The sequence below is a fragment of the Coregonus lavaretus genome (genome assembly GCF_964263955.1).
Source record: "Coregonus lavaretus genome assembly, chromosome: 39".
Lineage (NCBI taxonomy): Eukaryota > Metazoa > Chordata > Actinopteri > Salmoniformes > Salmonidae > Coregonus > Coregonus lavaretus.
Window position 1 is genome coordinate 30,599,725 of NC_140026.1, and position 22,769 is coordinate 30,622,493.

The 22,769-nt window shown below is 41.8% G+C and overlaps 1 protein-coding gene across 1 annotated transcript in view; it reads right to left on the minus strand.

Annotated features, from left to right (window-relative positions):
* LOC311113065 (uncharacterized protein) overlaps nt 1-22,769 on the minus strand; it is a gene marked incomplete at its 5' end in the record, with an annotated part of 408,058 nt that overhangs the window by 25,801 nt on the left and 359,488 nt on the right. The window contains 5 exons of the mRNA XM_084156203.1: nt 763-786; nt 18,935-19,012; nt 20,010-20,054; nt 20,362-20,406; nt 21,695-21,763. Of these exons, the coding sequence (XP_084012329.1) occupies nt 763-786; nt 18,935-19,012; nt 20,010-20,054; nt 20,362-20,406; nt 21,695-21,763 (261 nt within the window). The remainder of the gene's footprint in view (nt 1-762; nt 787-18,934; nt 19,013-20,009; nt 20,055-20,361; nt 20,407-21,694; nt 21,764-22,769) is intronic.

Genomic DNA, 22,769 nt, shown 5'->3' on the forward strand with positions numbered 1-22,769 from the left:
ATTCCCACACCGAGGTCACAAGGATAGTGTGGGAAAAACTGCAACTAAGATCATCAGGAGATCATCTTATTTATTATGTTTAAAATAATCTCCATATCCTCTGAAAGTAAGTGTCTATTTACAGTATAGTATAGTTAATTTAATAGCTGAACTTTAATATAAATAGAAGTTACCAAGGAACCTGAGATCACCATAAGCCAGATAATTTGATAGGGGTATGAGAGATAATGGCCTGATGAAATGATGTTCAACACCATTATTACAATAAGCCATGAAAAGGTGATAGCCTGAGTGCCGGTCTGTTTGTGCTATCATGCTATCTCCTTGTCATTCGCTGTCATAATGCCAAACAGTTTGGCATGACAATGACAGCAATGGAGTTCCAAAAAGTACAGACAGATCTGGGACCAGACTAGCAACATGGTGGTGTACTCACATGCACTTCTTCAGAGTTGGAATAGTTTGTGGGGGTTAATGTCTAGTGTCTTTCAATGATTGACAACATTGTGATGGACTTAGGCACTTCAATACATTTCTTTCACACTTGAGTGCCCATTTCAAAATGCTTACGAAATTTCACAGACACACAAACACATAATTTAGGAATTGTCATTGTCTTAGTGTTATGCAACAATGTGTGGGAGTTACGTGTTAGCTGAGAAAAGAGGATAATGAGCAGGGGAAGGCAGGGTGGGGTTGGGTTCATGCCGGATCAAAGATGCATCACTCAAATATCACACAGACAGAATAGGGGTGAATTACCGTCACTGTAATAGTGGTAATCTTCTGTGGTCGGCCAGGGAGGAGGTGAAAGATAAGATAACTGGTTATGCACGAAACAAACCTGTCAGCATGCTATAGTTCTCCCTCTTCATTAACCTAGAGTTCGAACAGTGCCAAATGGAATTTGAACTGTCTGGAGTATTTGAAAGCATTGTACAGTACACTCAGATGGCTAATACCCAGTATAGGTTCACAAGCAATTTTATTAGTCAGATAGTAGGATAAGAAAATATCCTCTGTTGTAAATATGTCATAATGCTTTAAAAGGGGACTGTAATATATTGCCTGACATCCACTGAAGCACAAAACTATACATTTACAAGTCCATTAAAGAATATGGTATTTTAATGCTGTAAATTTGACATGAGTGTGGTGGGGGCCACATAAAAAAATATTTCACCATTAATCAAAATCAAAATGGTACTTCAGAGGTTCATCTAACAACTCATCTATCTCATCTATCAGAAATATAGGAATACAGCTCAATTGGCCAGACATCAATGTTTAACTTAAAGGAAAAATCCACCCACCAAATTCCTATAATTTACTGTAACCACGTTTCCATCCACAGTATATAAAAAAAATCACGACAGCAGTGATGGAAACAGGTAGTTTTGCAAGAATTGCATAAATGACGACATATGTGTTCATTCGACATGGTAGGATCTTTTTGTGTCAGTAAAATGTATTATGCGAGAAACGGTGATGAAACCCCTTTACGCACAAATATTGATATAATAATTATCATATTGAAGTAACCTTGGAGTCACGCGATTATATGGTGTGTGGTCCTCCCACTATGACTCGGGAAACCATACAGTTTATTAGGCTACAGATGAAATAAGTTATGATGAACTTCACTGGGTGGTGAAAGTGCACGGTGATCTTGATGTTCCTTTCCAATGAATATGGAGGGTCTTATTCTAGTGACATGATGATCGATGCTTGGCTGCTTTTTGACTCCAAAAAAAATCCTTGCTCTTATCCATAATAATCTCATAATGTACAGTGCATTCGGAAACTATTCAGACAACTGGACTTTTTCCACATTTTGTTACATTACAGCCTTATTCTAAAATTGATTAAATTCCCCCCCTCATCAATCTCCAGACAATACCGCATAATGACAAAGCAAAAACAGAAAATTTTGCAAATGTATAAAAAAAAAATACTGAAATATAACATTTACATAAGTATTCAGACCCTTTACTCAGTACTTTGTTGAAGCACCTTTGGCAGTGATTACAGCCTCGATTCTTCTTGGGTATGACGCTACAAGCTTGGCACACTTATATTTGGGGAGTTCTCTGTAGATCCTCTCAAGCTCCGTCAGGTTGAAAAGGGGAGCGTTGCTACACAGCTATACTCAGGCTCCGTGTAGCTCAGTTGGTAGAGCATGGCGCTTGCAACACCAGGGTTGTGGGTTCAATTCCCACAGGGGGCCAGTATGAAAAAACAAAAAATTGATGCACTCACTAACTGTAAGTCGCTCTGGATAAGAGCGTCTGCTAAATGACTAAAATGTAAAATGTCTCCAGAGATGTTCGATCGGGTTCAAGTCCGGGCTCTGGCTGGGCCACTCAAGGACATTCAGAGACTTGTCCCGAAGCCACACCTGCATTGTCTTGGCTGTGTGCCTAGGGTTGTTGTCATGTTGGAAGGTGAACCTTCGCCCCAGTCTGAGGTCCTGAGTGCTCTGGAGCAGGTTTTCATCAAGGATCTCTCTGTACTTTGCTCCGTTCATCTTTCCCTCAATCCTGACTAGTCTCCCAGTCCCTGCTGCTGAAAAACATCCCCACAACATGATGCTGCCACAACCATTCTGCACTGTAGGGATGGTGCCAGGTTTCCTCCAGATGTGATGCTTGGCATTCAGGCCAAAGAGATCAATCTTGGTTTCATCTGACCAGAGAATCTCTTTTGTTATGGTCTGAGAGTCTTTTAGGTGCCTTTTGGCAAACTCCAAGCGGGCTATCATGTACCTTGTAATGAGGAGTGGATTCTGTCTGGCTACTCTACCATAAAGGCCTGATTGGTCCCGAAGCTGCAGAGATGGTTGTCTTTCTGGAAGGTTCTCCCATCTCCACAGAGGAACTCTGGAGCTCTGTCAGAGTGACCATTGGGTTCTTGGTCACCTCCCTGACCAAGGCCCTTCTCCCCCCTGACCAAGGCTGGGCGGCCAGCTCTAGGAAGAGTCTAGGTGGTTCCAAACTTGTTCCATTTAAGAATGATGGAGGCCTCTGTGTTCTTGGGGACCTTCAAGGCTGCAGATAGTTTTTGGTACCTTTCCCCAAATCTGTGCCTTGACAAAATCCTGTCTCGGAGCTCTACGGACAATTCCTTCGACCTCAAGGCGTGGTTTTTGCTCTGAAATGCACTGTCAACTGTGGGACCTTATATAGACAGGTGTGTGCCTTTCCAAATCATGTCCAATCAATTGGATTTACCACAGGTGGACTCCAATCAAGTTGTAGAAACATCTCATGGATGATCAATTGAAACAGGATGCACCTGAGCTCAATTTCGAGTCTCATAGCAAAGGATCTGAAAACGTATGTAAATAAATACATTTGAAAAAAATTCTGAAAACCTGTTTTCACTTTGTCATTATGGGGTATTGTGTGTAGACTGATGAGGAAAATGTTTTATTTAATCCATTTTAGAATAAGGCTGCAACGTAACAAAATGTGGAAAAAGTTAAGGGGTCTGAATACTTTCCGAATGCACTGTGGACTAGCTTACCCGCACAGCCTATCTGCACTGTATCTGCGAGCTGTTGGCTAGAGTGCACGTGCCAAGATCAGAGTAGGCACATTTGCTATTTAACGCAACTGGTTTTGTGACAAAACTATCTGTAAAGTTCAAAATGCGACGCATTGAACATTATATTTTTATTTGGTACATGAAAACTTAAGCAAAAAACGACATTTTGTGTGCTCTATGTCATCACATACTGACTTATTTCGTAGAAACACACCACTGGTGGGAAAATTCGCATATTTTCTTCATGTCGATTTTAGAATATTTGCATGAAAATCTGTTGCCAATTGGATAGAAATCTAGCTAGTGTTAAATAACACAAACATGTGAGAACAATATTTTTTGTGAACAAATGTTTTATTTTGTCGTTATAATAAGGTTGGTAGCAACATGTGAAAATCATTGTGGAAATCTGTTGTATCTCAAGTCGACTACAAAACCCACAATGTAATGCTCTCTCAATGGGCTGGCTAGATAAAGTACAGTGCCTTCAGAAAGTAGTCACACCCCTTGACTTTTTCCACATTTTGTTGTGTTACAGCCTGAATTTAAAATGGATTGAATTGAGATTTGTTGTCACTGGCCAACACACAATAAGAGATCATGTAAAAGTGTAATGTTATGTTTTTCGAAATTTTTATAAATTAATAAAAAATGAAAAGCTGAAATGTCTTGAGTCAATAAGTATTCAACCCCTTTGTTGTGGCAAGCCTATATAAGTTCAGGAGTAATAATGTGCTTAACAAGTCACATTCTAAGTTGCATGGACTTACTCTGTGTGCAGTAATCGTGCTTAACATGATTTTTGAATGACTACCTCATCTCTGTACCCCACACATACAATTTGGTTTTAGAAGTGGGGGGGACATATATATACTACTGGTCAAAAGTTTTAGAACACCTACTCATTCAAGGGTTTTTCTTTATTTTTACTATTTTCTACATTGTAGAATAATAGTGAAGACATCAAAACTATGAAATAACACATATGGAATCATGTAGTAACCAAAAAAGTGTTAAACAAATCAAAATATATTTTATATTTGAGATTCTTCAAAGTAGCCACCCTTTGCCTTGATGACAGCTTTGCACACTCTTGGCATTCTCGCATCCAGCTTCATGAGGTAGTCAACTGGAATGTTTTTCCAACCGTCTTGAAGGAGTTCCCAAATATGCTGAGCACTTGTTGGATGCTTTTCCTTCACTCTGCGGTCCAACTCATCCCAAACCATCTCAATTGGGTTGAGGTCGGGTGATTGTGGAGGCCAGGTCATCTGATGCAGCACTCCATCACTCTCCTTCTTGGTCAAATAGCCCTTACACTGCCTGGAGGTGTGTTTTGGGTCATTGTCCTGTTGAAAAACTAATGATAGTCCCACTAAGCGCAAACCAGATGGGATGGTGTATCGCTGCAGAATGCTGTGGTAGCCATGCTGGTTAAGTGTGCCTTGAATTCTAAATAAATCACTGACAGTGTCATCAGCAAAGCACCCCCACATGATCACACCTCCTCCTCCATGCTTCACGGTGGTAACCACACATGCAGAGATCATTCGTTCACCTACTCTGCTTCTCACAAAGACACGGCGGTTGGAACCAAAAATCTCCAATTTGGACTCATCACCAAAGGACAGATTTCCATTTGTAATGTCCATTGCTCATGTTTCTTGGCCCAAGCAAGTCTCTTCTTATTATTGGTGTCCTTTAGTAGTGGTTTCTTTGCAGCAATTTGACCATGAAGGCCTGATTCACGCGGTCTCCTCTAAACAGTTGATGTTGAGATGTGTCTGTTACTTGAACTCTGTGAAGCATTTATTTGGGCTGCAATCTGAGGTGCAGTTAATTGCCGATTTCTGAGGCTGGTAACCCTAATGAACTGCAGCAGAGGTAACTCTGGGTCTTCCATTCCTGTGGCGGCCCTCAAGAGAGCCAGTTTCATCATAGCGCTTGATGGTTTTTGCGACTGCACTTTCAAAGTTCTTGATTGACTGACCTTCATGTCTTAAAGTAACGATGGACTGTCGTTTCTCTTTGCTTATTTGAGCTGTTCTTGCCATAATATGGACTTGGTCTTTTACCAGAGGGCTATCTTCTGTATACCACCCTTACCTTGTCACAACACAACTAACTAGCTCAAACGCATTAAGAAGGAAAGAAATTCCACAAATTAACTTTTAAGAAGGCACACCTGTTAATTGAAATGATTTCCAGGTGACTACCTCATGAAGCTGGTTTCGAGAATGCCAAGTGTGTGCAAAGCTGTCATCAAGGCAAAGGGTGGCTACTTTGACTCCATATGTGTTATTTCAAAGTTTTGATGTCTTCACTATTATTCTACAATGTAGAAAATAGTACAAATAAAGAAAAACCCTTGAATGAGTAGGTGTATCCAAACCTTTGACTGGTAGTGTATATATACAGTGGGCGGCAGGGAGCTTAGTGGTTAAGAGCGTTGTGCCAGTAATCGAAAGGTTGCTGGTTCTAATCCCCGAGCTGACTAGGTGAAAAATCTGTCGATGTGCCCTTGAGCAAGGCACTTGACCCTAATTGCTCCTGTAAGTCGCTCTGGATAAGAGCGTCTGCTAAATGACAAAAAATAAATAAAAAAATACAGTGGGGAAAAAAAGTATTTAGTCAGCCACCAATTGTGCAAGTTCTCCCACTTAAAAAGATGAGAGAGGCCTGTAATTTTCATCATAGGTACACATCAACTATGACAGACAAAATGAGGAAAAAAAATCCAGAAAATCACATTGTAGGATTTTTAATGAATTTATTTGCAAATAAGTATTTGGTCAATAACAAAAGTTTCTCAATACTTTGTTATATACCCTTTGTTGTCAATGACACAGGTCAAACGTTTTCTGTAAGTCTTCACAAGGTTTTCACACACTGTTGCTGGTATTTTGGCCCATTCCTCCATGCAGATCTCCTCTAGAGCAGTGATGTTTTGGGGCTGTCGCTGGGCAACACGGACTTTCAACTCCCTCCAAAGATTTTATATGGGGTTGAGATCTGGAGACTGGCTAGGCCACTCCAGGAACTTGAAATGCTTCTTACGAAGCCACTCCTTCGTTGCCCGGGCGGTGTGTTTGGGATCATTGTCATGCTTAAAGACCCAGCCACGTTTCATCTTCAATGCCCTTGCTGATGGAAGGAGGTTTTCACTCAAAATCTCACGATACATGGCCCCATTCATTCTTTCCTTTACACGGATCAGTCATCCTGGTACCTTTGCAGAAAAACAGCCCCAAAGCATGATGTTTCCACCCCCATGCTTCACAGTAGGTATGGTGTTCTTTGGATGCAACTCAGCATTCTTTGTCCTCCAAACACGACGAGTTGAGTTTTTACCAAAAAGTTATATTTTGGTTTCATCTGACCATATGACATTCTCCCAATCCTCTTCTGGATCATCCAAATGCACTCTAGCAAACTTCAGACGGGCCTGGACATGTACTGGCTTAAGCAGGGGGACACGTCTGGCACTGCAGGATTTGAGTCCCTGGCGGCGTAGTGTGTTACTGATGGTAGGCTTTGTTACTTTGGTCCCAGCACTCTGCAGGTCATTCACTAGGTCCCCCCGTGTGGTTCTGGGATTTTTGCTCACCGTTCTTGTGATCATTTTGACCCCACGGGGTGAGATCTTGCGTGGAGCCCCAGATCGAGGGAGATTATCAGTGGTCTTGTATGTCTTCCATTTCCTAATAATTGCTCCCACAGTTGATTTCTTCAAACCAAGCTGCTTACCTATTGCAGATTCAGTCTTCCCAGCCTGGTGCAGGTCTACAATTTTGTTTCTGGTGTCCTTTGACATCTCTTTGGTCTTGGCCATAGTGGAGTTTGGAGTGTGACTGTTTGAGGTTGTGGACAGGTGTCTTTTATACTGATAACATGTTCAAACAGGTGCCATTAATACAGGTAACGAGTGGAGGACAGAGGAGCCTCTTAAAGAAGAAGTTACAGGTCTGTGAGAGCCAGAAATCTTGCTTGTTTGTAGGTGACCAAATACTTATTTTCCACCATAATTTGCAAATAAATTCATAAAAAATCCTACAATGTGATTTTCTTGATTTTCTTTCCTCAATTTGTCTGTCATAGTTGACGTGTACCTATGATGAAAATTACAGGCCTCTCTCATCTTTTTAAGTGGGAGAACTTGCACAATTGGTGGCTGACTAAATACTTTTTTTCCACACTGTATATACAGTGGGGAGAACAAGTATTTGATACACTGCCGATTTTGCAGGTTTTCCTACTTACAAAGCATGTAGAGGTCTGTAATTTTTATCATAGGTACACTTCAACTGTGAGAGACGGAATCTAAAACAAAAATCCAGAAAATCACATTGTATGATTTTTAAGTAATTATTTTGCATTTTATTGCATGACATAAGTATTTGATCACCTACCAACCAGCAAGAATTCCGGCTCTCACAGACCTGTTAGTTTTTCTTTAAGAAGCCCTCCTGTTCTCCACTCATTACCTGTATTAACTGCACCTGTTTGAACTCGTTACCTGTACAAAAGACGCCTGTCCACACACTCAATCAAACAGACTCCAACCTCTCCACAATGGCCAAGACCAGAGAGCTGTGTAAGGACATCAGGGATAAAATTGTAAACCTGCACAAGGCTGGGATGGGCTACAGGACAATAGGCAAGCAGCTTGGTGAGAAGGCAACAACTGTTGGCGCAATTATTAGAAAATGGAAGAAGTTCAAGATGACGGTCAATCACCCTCGGTCTGGGGCTCCATGCAAGATCTCACCTCATGGGGCATCAATGATCATGAGGAAGGTGAGGGATCAGCCCAGAACTACACGGCAGGACCTGGTCAATGACCTGAAGAGAGCTGGGACTACAGTCTCAAAGAAAACCATTAGTAACACACTACGCCGTCATGGATTAAAATCCTGCAGCGCACGCAAGGTCCCCCTGCTCAAGCCAGCGCATGTCCAGGCCCGTCTGAAGTTTGCCAATGACCATCTGGATGATCCAGAGGAGGAATGGGAGAAGGTCATGTGGTCTGATGAGACAAAAATATAGCTTTTTGGTCTAAACTCCACTCGCCGTGTTTGGAGCAAGAAGGGGTGCGTCACTTGAGTGGGTTGAGTTACTGACGTGATCTTCCTGTCTGGGTTGCCCCCCCCCCCCCTTGGTTTGTGCTGTGGTGGAGACCTCTGTGGGCTATACTCGGCCTTGTCTCAGGATTGTAAGTTGGTGGTTGAGGATATCCCTCTAGTGGTGCGGGGGCTGTGCTTTGGCAGAGTGGGTGGGGTTATATCCTTCCTGTTTGGCCCTGTCCGGGGGTTTCTTCGGATGGGGCCACAGTGTCTCCGGACCGCTCCTGTCTCAGCCTCCAGTATTTATGCTGCAGTAGTTTATGTGTCGGGGGGCTGGGGTTAGTTGGTTATACCTGGAGTACTTCTCCTGTCTTATCCAGTGTCCTGTGTGAATTTAAGTATGCTCTCTCTAATTCTCTCGTTCTCTCTTTCTCTCTGAGAACCTGAGCCCTAGGACCATACGTCAGGACTACCGGGCATGCTGACACCTTGCTGTCCCCAGTCCGCCTGGCCTTGCTGCTATTCCAGTTTCAACTGTTCTGCCTGCGGTTACGAAACCCCTACCTGTCCCAGACCTGCTGTTTTCAACTCTTAATGATCGGCTATGAAAAGCCAACTGAGAGACCTGAGCCCTAGGACCATACGTCGGGACTACCGGCCGTGGTGACTCCTTGCTGTCCCCAGTCCGCCTGGCCTTGCTGCTATTCCAGTTTCAACTGTTCTGCCTGCGGTTATGGAACCCCTACCTGTCCCAGACCTGCTGTTTTCAACTCTTAATGATCGGCTATGAAAAGCCAACTGATTTATTCCTGATTATTATTTGACCATGCTTGTCACTTATGAACATTTTTGAACATCTTGGCATGGTTCTGTTATAATCTCCACCCGGCACAGCCAGAAGAGGACTGGCCACCCCTCATAGCCTGGTTCCTCTCTAGGTTTCTTCCTAGGTTTTGGCCTTTCTAGGGAGTTTTTCCTAGCCACCGTGCTTCTACACCTGCATTACTAGCTGTTTGGGGTTTTAGGCTGGGTTTCTGTACAGCACTTCGAGATATTAGCTGATGTACGAAGGGCTATATAAAATAAAATTGATTGATTGATTGATTGATCAGCAACCAATTTGACAGAGCTTGAAGGAATTTGAAAATATTAAATGGGCAAATGTTGCACAATCCTGGTGTGGAAAGCTCTTAGAGACTTGCCCAGAAAGACTCACAGATGTAGTCACTGCCAAAGGTGGTTCTAATATATTATTAGAACAAAAAAAAATATTAGGACCCCCTTTTGCCCTCCGGACTGCCTCAATTCGTCGGGGCATAGACTCTACAAGGTGTCGAAAGCATTCCACAGAGATGCTGGCCAATGTTGACTCCAATGCTTCCCACAGTTGTGTCAAGTTGGCTGGATGTCCTTTGGGTGGTGGACCATTCTTAATACACACATGAAACTGTTGAGCATGAAAAACCCAGCAGCGTTGCAGTTCTTAACACACTCAAAACGGTGCGCCTGGCACCTACTACCATACCCCGTTCAAAGGCACTTCAATCTTTTGTCTTGCCCATTCTCCCATTCACCCTCTAAAGCAGTATCCACACCCACTGGATGTAGTGATCATAATATAATAGCCATATCTAGGAAAACCAGTTCCAAAAACTGGACCTAAAATAGTGTATAAGCGATCATACAAGAGGTTTTGCAATGATTCCTATGTTGAAGATGTGAAAAATATTTGTTGGTCTGATGTGTGTAATGAGGAACATCCTGACACTGCACTAGAATCATTTATACAATGTCTTATTCCAGTTACTAAAAAGCATGCACCCATTAAGAAAATGACTGTAGAGCAGCACCGCCCCCTCAAGATTCTGAGCCTGCATAGCAGGGTTGGTCCTACAAAGTCAGAGCCCCCTAATGGGAGAGCATAATATACAAGGAAATTCTCAAAGCTGCTAATGAGAACCTTGACAACCTTTTACCTAGCCGGTGGGGATTACGGTGGGACAAGAATAGACTGACGAGTTTCAGAAGAAAGTTATTTGTTTCTGGCCATTTTGAGCCTGTAATCGAACCCACAATTGCTGATGCTCCAGATACTCAACTAGTCTCAAGAAGGCCAGTTTTATTGCTTCTTTAATCAGCACAACAGTTTTCAGCTGTGCTAACATAATTGCAAAAGGGTTTTCTAATGATCAATTAGACTTTTAAAATTATAAACTTGGATTAGCAAACACAACGTGCCATTGGAACACAGGACTGACGGTTGCTGATAATGGGCCTCTGTACGCCTATGTAGATATTACATTAAAAATCAGCAGTTTCCAGCTACAATAGCCATAAACAACATTAACAATGTCTACACTGTATTTCTGATCAATTTGATGTTATTTTAATGGACAAAAAAATTGCTTTTCTTTTGAAAACAAGGACATTTCTAAGTGAACCCAAACTTTTGAACGGTAGTGTATATTTGTATTTGTATTTATTAGGGATCCCCATTAGCTGCTGCCAAGGCAGCAGCTACTCTTCCTGGGGTCCAAACATATTAAAGCACTTACATTACATATAAAACAAAATATAAAACAGTACATCATATGACATTATTACACCACTACCTATCTACAATACAAAATGTTTAATACCACCATACAACAATATCACAATGTGTGCGTATGCATATGTCTATACTCTTGTGTGTGTCTCTTCACAGTCCCCGTTGTTCCATAAGGTGTATTTTTACCTGTTTTAAAAATCTGATTCTACTGCTTGCATCAGTTACCTGATGTGGAATAGAGTTCCATGTAGTCATGGCTCTATGTAGTACTGTGCGCCTCCCATAGTCTGTTCTGGACTTGGGGACTGTGAAGAGACCTCTGGTGGCATGTCTTGTGGGGTATGCATGGGTGTCTGAGCTGTGTAATAGTAGTCTAAATAGACAGCTCGGTACATTCAGCTTGTCAACACCTCTTACAAAAACAAGCAGTGATGAAGTCAATCTCTATTCCACTCTGAGCCAGGAGAGACTGACATGCATGTCATTAATGTTAGCTCTCCGTGCTGCCCTGTTCTGAGCCAACAGCAATTTTCCCAAGTCCCTCTTTGTGGGGGCCTGTAGGACCTGTCTTGTTGATAATGTTGTTAAGAAGGCAGAGCAGTGCTTAATTATAGACATACTTCTCCCCATCTTAGCTACTGTTGTATCAATATGCTTTGACCATGACAGCCTACAATCCAGGGTTACTCCAAGCAGTTTATTCTCCTGAACTTGCTCAATTTCCATATTATTCATTACGAGATGTAGTTGAGGTTTAGGGTTTAGTGAATGATTTGACCCAAATACAATGCTTTTAGTTTTCGAAATATTTAGGACTAACTTATTCCTTGCCACCCATTCCGAAACTAACTGCAACTCTTTGTTAAGCGTTGCAGTTATTTCAGTTGCTGTAGTAGCTGACATGTATAGTGTTGAGTCATCCGCATACATAGACACACTGGTTTTACTCAAAGCCAGTGACATGTCATTAGTAAAGATGGGAAAAAGCAAGGAGCCTAGACAGCTGCCGCCCTGGGAAATTCCTGATTCTACCTGGATTACGTTTGAGAGGCTTCCATTAAAGAACACTCTCTGTGTTCTGTTAGACAGGTAACTCTTTATCCACATTATAGCAGGGGGTGTAAAGCCATAACACATACGTTTTTCCAGCAGCAGACTATGATCGATAATGTTAAAAGCCACACTGAAGTCTAACAAAATATAGTATGTATAAGCTGGAAGTAGAGGCATAAGCGTTGTTGTTCACTAGTTTACTCCAATTAGGGAAGGGGTGGTTGGGTTGGAAAGTAATAAAGGGAAATATATTAAATAAAAGGATATGTATATGTATGTATTTATATGTCTGTATGTGTATATGTATGTACAGTTGAAGTTGGAAGTTTACATACACTTAGGTTGGAGTCATTAAAACTCGTTTTTCAACCACTCCACACATCTATTTTTAATAAACTATAGTTTTGGCAAGTCGGTTAGGACATCTACTTTGTGCATGACACAAGTAATCTTCCCAACAATTGTTTATAGACAGATTATTTCTCTTATAATTCACTGTATCACAATTCCAGTGAGTCAGAAGTTTACATACGCTAAGTTGACTGTGCCTTTAAACAGCTTGGAAAATTCCAGAAAATGATGTCATGGCTTTAGAAGCATCTGATAGGCTAATTGACATCATTTGAGTCAATTGGAGGTGTAGCCATGATTAGCTGTTCAAGAGTCTTATGGCTTGAAGGTAGAAGCTGTTAAGAAGCCTTTTGGACCTAGACTTGGTGCTCCGGTGCCGCTTGTCCTGCGGTAGCAGAGAGAACAGTCTATGACTAGGGTGGTTGGAGTTTTTGACAATTTTTAGGGCCTTCCTCTGACATCGATGCTCTCGATGGTGCAGCTGTATTACTTTTTCAGGATCTGAGGACCCATGCCAAATATTTTCAGTCTCCTGAGTGGGAATAGGCTTTGTCGTGCCCTCTTCACAACTGTCTTGCTGTGTTTGGACCATGATAGTTCTTTGGTGATGTGGACACCAAGGAACTTGAAGCTCTCAACCTGTTCCACTACGGCCCCATCGATGAGAATGGGGGCGTGCTCAGTCCTCTTTTTTTTCCTGTAGTCCACAATCATCTCCTTTGTCTTGATCACGTTGAGGGAGAGGTTGTTATCCTGGCACCACACGGCCAGGTCTCTGACCTCCTTCCTATAGGCTGTCCCATCGTTGTCGGTGATCAGGCCTACCACTGTTGTGTCGTCGGCAAACTTAATGAAGGTGTTGGAGTCGTGCCTGGCCATGCAGTCATGGGTGAACAGGGAGTACAGGAGGGGACTGAGCACACACCCCTGAGGGGCCCCCGTGTTGAGGATCAGTGTGGCAGATGTGTTGTTACCTACCCTTACCACCTGGGGGCGGCCCGACAGGAAGTCCAGGATCCAGTTGCAGAGGGAGGTGTTTAGTCCCAGGATCCTTAGCTTAGTGATGAGCTTTGAGGGCACTATGGTGTTGAACTCTGAGCTGTAGTCAATGAATAGTATTCTCACGTAGGTGTTCCTCTTGTCCAGGTGGGAAAGGGCAGTGTGGAGTGCAATAGTCACTCTAGATCCAAACTGTTACAGACCTATATCCATCCTGCCCTGCCTTTCGAAAGTTTTTGAAAGCCAAGTTAACAAACAGATCACCGACCATTTCGATACCCCATCCTGTTTATCTGTTTAGCCTCAGCCCAAACTTTCGTCGCCATTACCAGTTGTTGTCTTAACCCTCTCGAATAACACCTGTGATTGCGTTATGCCACACTCCCATGTCAATATTCCTAGCCTATTGCTGTTTGGGTTAGTTCTTATTATACAATTTCACTGTAGAGCCCCAAGTTCAGCTCAACCAGCCTCAGAGAGCTCCTTTGTCCCACCCCACATACACGCGGAGAACGGCTCAATCAGTACCTCCAGTGATGCTATCTCTTTCATAGTTACCCAATGCTTGGGTGTACCTCTACTGTACTCACATCCTTCCATATCCTTGTCTGTACATAATGCCCTGAATCTATTCTACAACGCCCGGAAATCTGCCCCCTTTCTCTGTACCCAACGCACTAGAAGACCAGATCTTAAAGCATTTAGCCGTATCCTTATTCTATTCCTCCTCTGTTCCTCTGGTGATGTAGAGGTTAACCCAGGCCCTGTAGCCACCAGTATCACTCCTACCCCCCAGGCGCTATCATTTGTTGACTTCTGTAACCGTAAAAGCCTTGGTTTCTTGCATGTTAACATCAGAAGTTTCCTCCCCAAGTTTGAGTTATTCACTGCATTAGCACACTCTGCCAACCCTGATGTTCTAGCAGTGTGAATCTTGGCTTAGGAAGGCCACCAAAAATTCAGACATTTCCATTCCGAACTACAACATTTTCCGTCTAGATAGAACTGCCAAAGGGGGCGGAGTTGCAATCTACTGTAGAGATCTATCATACTATCCAGGTCTGTGCACAAACAGTTTGAGCTTCTACTTCTAAAATTCCACCTTTCCAGAAATAAGTCTCTCACTGTTACCGCTTGCTACAGACCCCCCTCAGCCCCCAGTTGTGCCCTGGACACCATATGTGAATTGCTTGCCCCCCATCTATCCTCAGAATTCGTACTGATTGGTGACCTAAACTGGGATATGCTTAACACCCCGGCCGTCCTACAATCTAAACTAGATGCCCTCAATCTCACACAAATTATCAAGGAACCTTCCAGGTACAACCTTAAATCCGTAAACATGGCTACCCTCATAGATATCATCCTGACTAATTTACCCTCTAAATACACCTCCGCTGTCTTCAACCAGGATCTCAGCGATCACTGCCTCATTGCCTGCGTCCGTAATGGGTCCGCGGTCAAACGACCACCCCTCATCACTGTCAAACGCTCCCTAAAACACTTCAGCGAGCAGGCCTTTCTAATTGACCTGGCCCGGGTATCCTGGATGGATATTGACCTCATTCCGTCAGTAGAGGATGCCTGGATGTTCTTCAAAAGTGCTTTCCTCTCCATCTTAAATAAGCATGCCCCATTCAAAAAAGTCAGAACTAAGAACAGATATAGCCCCTGGTTCACCCCAGACTTGACTGCCCTTGACCAGCACAAAAACATCCTGTGGCGTACTGCATTAGCATCGAACAGCCCCCGCGATTATGCAACTTTTCAGGGAAGTCAGGAACCAATATACACAATCAGTTGGGAAAGCAAAGGCTAGCTTTTTCAATCAGAAATGTGCATCCTGTAGCACTAACTCCAAAAAGTTTTGGGACACTGTTTCCTTGGAGAATAAGAGCACCTCCTCCCAGCTACCCACTGCACTAAGGCTAGGAAACACTGTTACCACCGATAAATCTATGACTTATGGCCCAATTTTGACATTTTCACTTAGGGGTGTACTCACTTTTGTTGCCAGCGGTTTAGACATTAATGGCTGTGTGTTGAGTTATTTTGAGGGGACAACAAATGTACACTGTTATACAAGCTGTACACTCACTACTTTACATTGTAGCAAAGTGTAATTTCTTCAGTGTTGTCACATGAAAAGGTATACTCAAATATTTTGACTCTGTCAATCACAGCATTCCTATTGGCAGACTAAATAGCCTTGGTTTCTCAAATGACTGCCTCGCCTGGTTCACCAACTACTTCTCAGATAGAGTTCAATGTGTCAAATCGGAGGGCCTGTTGTCTGGACCTCTGGCAGTCTCTATGGGGGTGCCACAGGGTTCAATTCTCGGGCTGACTCAATGATGTCACTCTTGCTGCTGGTGACTCTCAGATCCACCTCTACGCAGACGACACCATTTTGTATACATCTGGCCCTTCATTGGACACTGTGTTAACAAACCTCCAAACGAGCTTCAATGCCATACAACACTCCTTCTGTGGCCTCCAACTGCTCTTAAACGCAGGTAAAACTAAATGCATGCTCTTCAATCGAACGCTGCTTGCACCCGCCCGCCCGACTAGAATCACTACTCTCGGCGGGTCTGACTTAGAATATGTGGACAACTACAAATACCTAGGTGTCTGGTTAGACCGTAAACTCTCCTTCCAGACACACATTAAGCACAGAGTAAGAAACCGAACCAGTTCTTGGTTCTCTCCTGAATTGTCAGGTCTTTTTCTGCAAAAGAATCGGGCCTGGGCCTTGGCGAGGAAAACAGGTACTCCAGCTGATTGGCTGTTTTTTAGACAATTGAGAAATAAATGTACTGCAGCTGTCAAAAAGGCTAAATCAAATTACTTCCTTAATGCTATGACAGATTCTGCAGGAGATCCTGCAAAATTCTGGAAAACTGTTAATTCACTGAAACGCGGGAATTCTGCTGTTTCTCTTCCTAAGCAAATTATCTCAGACTCCTGTATTCTAAGTGAAAAAAATGATATTTGTGATGCTTTTAATAAGCATTTAATCTCTGCTGGTTTTTTATTTGAAAAGAAAAGTGGCCATTGTGGTACTGGCCAGTTAGTTGATTTTTCGTCTTGCTTTTCAACTGTTACTCTGAAAAATGGTAACCCTGTTTTTAGTTTCCAGAAAATAACTGAAGCAGAGGTTCTAGCTGCCCTGTGTGCCATTGATACTAAGAAATCCTTAGGCGCTGACAATTTAGACCCGTACTTACTTAAGTGTGCTGCACCTATCATTGCTGGTTCAGTGACACACATTTTTTATCTAACATTAAGCACAGGAAATATCCCTAAGGTGTGGAAAGCAGCTTTTGTTCTGCCATTACATAAGGGAGGTGACGGTAGTGATTTGGATAACTATCGACCCATCTCTAGGCTCCCTTGTCTGGCAAAGATCCTAGAATCTATAGTCAACAAACAGTTACAATCTTTTCTTTCTGTTAACAGTATTTTTAGCCCCAATCAATCTGGTTTTAGATCTAAACACAGTACCACATTGGCCACTATGCTTGTTGTAAATTATATTGCAAATGCCTTAGATGATAGAAAGCACTGTGCTGCGTTGTTTGTAGATTTGTCAAAAGCTTTTGACACTGTAGACCATGCTATCCTTTTGAGTAAGCTGTCATCTATAGGACTGGGCACTGATGCCTGTCGATGGTTTTATGACTATTTTAAAGATAGAACTCAGGCCGTCATGGTCGACGGGGTCAAGTCTGACCCCTTACAGTTACTTAAAGGGGTCCCTCAGGGTTCAATAATTGGCCCACTATTGTTCTCACTTTATATAAACAACATTGGTGATGATGTCAGATATTGTAAATTCTATTTATATGCAGAAGACCCGTAGATCTCTACATTACTCCCTTTTTGTTTACTAGGCCCTACTTCATAAACTTCTGTCTTATCTAACTTTGCTGTTGAAGTATAGACACCTGAGTTTCCTAACCCGTTCACAGGATTGTTTAACTCTTGAGGTCCCTAGGGTCTCCACCGAGCTAGGTAAATCTAGCTAGGGACATAATGCACTGTGTTGCTGGAACAAAATTCAAAATACATTTAATCTTGATGTTCTAGTGCCGTTCGGGCAATTTAAAGTATTGATTGGGGACTTATTTGTGGAGGAATGTAACAATTTTTCTGGGTGATTTGTGATGTTTTATTTATGCTTCCCATGACTGTATTTTGTATTTTAATGTAAAAGAGACCTAGGTCTCAATATGTTTTCCCTGTTAAAATAAAGGCAAAAAAAATAGAGAATACAGAAACCAGGTACCCTCTCTCTATATGTACACATATAGAGTATCTAATGGGAATCCGGAATAAAATACAAAAATATAAATGGCACACATACACAATACATGTCTCAATTGTCTCGAGGCTTTAAAATCCTTCTTTAACCTGTCTCCTCCCCTTCATCTACACTGATTGAAGGGATCCTAGCTTTCACCTGTATTCACCTTGTCAGTCTATGTCATGTAAAGAGCAGGTGTTCCTAATGTTTTGTACACTCAGTGTATATTAATGTTTTATTTTTCATGTTTGTTTTTTACAAATGTTAGTATTTTTCTTCCACTGACAATACAGAGTATTTTAATCCCACTTTGTAACATAACAAAATGTGGAAAAAGTCAAGCGGTGTGAATACTTTCTGAAGTTCACTGTAGTTAGACACAATAATACAAAAGTCAATATCAGCATGTGAAGTACCTAGTTAGCTGTACAATTGCCTAAACAAACTGCACTATTAATTTAGGAGTCCACAATCTCACCATGTTCAACCTGCAGATCGATGTGCCTGGACTGAAGAGGCAGACAAATGGCAGAAATATGGTGGACCCTCTTTTAAATTACATATTTCTCGAGGTAGGAATATCGCAAAAACATTCGAGAGAAGACAACCTCCCCCGTTATGACATTGGCCAGGATTACAATATGACATGTATGCGTGGTCCTCTGTAGCTCAGCTGGTAGAGCACGGCGCTTGTAACGCCAAGGTAGTGGGTTCGATCCCCGGGACCACCCCCATACACAAAAAATTTATGCACGCATGACTGTAAGTCGCTTTGGATAAAAGCGTCTGCTAAATGGCTTATTATTATTATTATGATAGACGTTTTCGCGCTCTAAAAGTCTTATTCCTATTAACTTCCAGTGTAGTGAAAGCGGCTTTATTGCAATGGTACGTCATACCGGCCAAATTTCTGCCTGCTTGAGCAGCAATAGCTCAGATACATATAAAAACATGAAATTACCCTGGGAATCGGTAGAACATTGCTCAGAGAAGCACAAAAACAATATAACATTCAAAATGGGTGAATCTTTCCTTAAAGCTGGAGACCATGGTGTTTCTGACCTGTAAAGCCTCTTGGATGCTCCCGTTGTAATCAATGATTTCAGTGGCTCCTTGGTCACCTTTCTGCCCAGGGGGTCCCTGTGTGTGGATAACATTTAGATGTTAATTAAAATCCATGGAATAAAGGGCTCGAGTTCAATATAATTAAACACAAAAACAATGTTTTAAAGGCTTTGTATACTCAAAACAATCTATTCGTATTTAGTTCATTTGTTCATTTATTACTTATATGAACAAAATACAAAACATAGTTTTGAGTGAACTATCCCTTTAAGTTAGAAATTTGGCTGGTCTGAAGCCCCCCAAAAAAGAAGGAAATTCACATGAGCAACACAAGGCCTAAATGCATGCACTGCCAACATTTTACAGCACACAGCTCTGACCTACTACAGTAGCTATAGTATGCTGTTGACAATAGGCCTATATAGTTATCAGGTGCCTGCCTAATTACTATATTTGCTTTAGGATAATACCAGGATGCTTCTTAGGTTGACAGAGGTAATAATTGAATATCAAAATGATTATTCTAAACATTTATTAGATCTCCTCAACTAAATGAAATCCATCTCAGAGGATTTGCATGGTGGAGTTTAACATTAAATTTCCCCATAACTTATTTAATTTAATTGCATAGTCAAACAAGTTTGTGCCCATGGATCTAAGTCTGCAGTAATAGAAACAGATGCCAAATCATCTTTTGGTCCTCTTTATCAAAACATTGACACCTCTGATAGTTAAATCAGTCAGAGCAGGATACATGTATAGTAGATAATGTAATACATTAGTGTACAATACCATTAGTGCCACTAGTGCAACACTTCCGTCTGGTGGATACTAAGCTTTTAGTCCCACATTTCATTTACTATGCACAAGTGGGAAGAGCAACTCAAAAAGTGCATTGTTCATTGTTTTTGTATACAAAGTTGTGTGTAATAGAAATGGTGTCAATATGACATGTGAGGGTGAACAATGTCCTCTAGTGTTTATTGAGTATTCAGTGCCCTACTAGTAACAAGTGCAACTTTGCTGATATATTATGTCGTTTTCTTTTTTACATTCTGTTGAGTGCACTCACCCTTGGTCCCATAGAGCCCAGGTCTCCCTTGTCTCCTGTCTCGCCCTAAGTTAGTAAGAAAAGGCTGTAAGATGTAGGAACATGCATGGAGTACAGTAATTTATCATAAACTTAGACCTGCAGTGGCTTAGAACAGAGTAGAATACATTATCCATTTGCTGACAATGACATTTGTTTTATTTTCCCCATGAACATTTACTCATTGGGAATGTGCAGTGTGCCCTTTATAATTGTTCTCAAGAGTGATTCCTCAATATATCAGTGTTGGCCAATCATCGCCATACATATGATTGAGAAGTGGAACTGTAGATATGTAGTAAAAAATACAAATGTCAAGGTGTCATGCACTGACCTTTGAACCTCTAGGGCCTGGGGTCCCTGCCTCTCCTGCCCCTCCCTGCAGAAGAGGTAGACAGACAAGGAGCAACAGGAGAGTAGGAAGTCACCACATGACTTCTCAGTATGAGCAAACACTTTCGATTGTAAGACAGGGCCATACTACAAATATGCATTCGTATGACCAAACATTTTACATGCTGTGACCTAAAACATTTTCCAGTCCACATAAGAGAGGAATATCATATTAAACCAAAGGTGGCACGGAAGGGTAACCATCATTTTATTGTTGATGAAGTCTTTTATGTTTGCTTCATCAAATCCAATGGCATTTTGGCATAATAAGAAATCCAATCAAAATGTGTTTATTTGAACTCCAGTTACTGCAAATTGAGGGTTTATTCCCTTTGGGACTGTGGGGCCCTGTCCCTGTTTAGGCTGGAACAAAAACCACCTGTAGGGTTGCTGCCATGCATAAACAACGGTAAACCCATACATATCTGCTTTAGTCGTGTTTATACCCACAGTTTGGGCACAGGGGAAAACCAAAAACCCAGCGTTTTCTGTTCCCACTCTCCATATTCACCAGTATGTTAATCACTAATTAAGCAATCTTTGTCCTTGCAAAGTGAACATTAGCAGCAATATCATCTTAGGTATACAATTGGGAGAGGTCTGAGAGAGGGGCCTAATTGGAGGAGCCTAATGGGAGCGATGTGTAACCTGAAAACTATCTGTTATTGGCAGAGAGGAAGGCAAACTCTCTTTGTTATTGGTCTATTAATTTATGATGTCACCAGGTGGTCCAAAAACCCCACCCACCAAAATGTAGCTGAAATTTCAGGAGGTACAGCTCTTAAACTAAAAGGGCATTATCAACATTTCCACAATTTCACAGTATTATTCCAACTTCATAGTGTGGAAAAATATACAGTGAGGTTACAGCACTTTTTGTACCTAGTCCCCCCATTTTAGGGGACCAAAAGTATTAGGACAAATTCCCTTATATGTGTATTAAAGTAGTAAAAAGTTCAGTATTTGGACCCATATTCATAGCATACAATGACTACACCTTTATTTAACTACCTGGTTAAATAAAGGTGAAATAAAAATTAAAATAAAACATTAAGCTTGTGACTCTACACATTTGTTGGATGAATTTGCTATTTAATTTGGTTATGTTTCAGAAACATAAAAGCCACTAGAGAGCAGCAAATGCTGTACCAATGATCCAAAAGGTAGAGCTTAGAATGTTAGAAAAAGAACATGCACTTGCTTGAATCACTTGCTCAAATCACATCACTGAATGGTCTCTCTCTCTTGTGTCCCAGCCCCCCCCCAACACTGACCTTTTGACCGGCCTGTCCAGTCTCACCCCGCTCTCCCTTGCCTGGTGGGCCCAGTTCCCCTCGCTCGCCCTACAGACAGAAGAGAAGAAAGACACTTTCAGGGACTGTGGCCTGGAGGACTCGCTCTCTGACCCCTTGACCCATCTCATCATTACATGAACGCACACACTTGTCTGTGAGGTCAACCGAACTGCGATGCTTGCATTGCTAATTCTTTTCAGCTTGGAGGGTTGGCCAACCTTCAGGTTTCCATAGCTATGTGTAAAAAATAATGTTGAGTCAAGCAACATACTGCATCTCCTACTGCAGTGGTTCCCAACCTTTTTCGGTTACTGTACCACCAACTGAATTTTGCTCTGTCCAGAGTACCCCTGATGTATCCCCTCATGTGCATTTTACCAGAAAGCCTATGGTCATGAGCCTATGAGTCTTCTCAAGTACCCCCTGTGGATAGGTCAAGTACCCCCAGGGTTCCTAGTGCCCCTGGATGGGAACCACTGTCCTACTGGGTGAAGTTGCACTGATCAGCATCTAAGATTAAGCTTAATCTACCCCCATGTCAAATGATATCTACAAAAGGGCAATGTGGTAAGATGATATTTCCTATCCCTTCCTTAGTTAAAAAACACAATTAAAAGTGCTGTAAAGGTTGAAGTGGCTGTGTGCTAGTGATGGACTGGCCAGCTTGAGAACCACAGGTAGATTAGCTGGACAGTGGGTCAAGGTTGGAAATTATTCATGAAGCCTAGGTTAGGTGAGGGTTAATCTCTTCATCATAGGGAACATTTTGTTATGTAATATCATACATAATATAAATGTCCTTGGAAGAATCAATTACCTCTGAATGTATCTCAAACTGAAATCAGACTAACTTTCGCCAAACAAAATTGGAAAGTCAGAACCTCAAAAATAATTCTGTCAAATATTTAATAAAGCTGTAGCACTTTTCAATACAGCACGGGACAAAGTGGTAATACCATGGTAATAGTATGGTAACAAGTTATAGTTACTCACTGATGTTATTTTGCCAAGTTACACCTTAATTACACTTAGAAATGTATATGATGATTTAGGC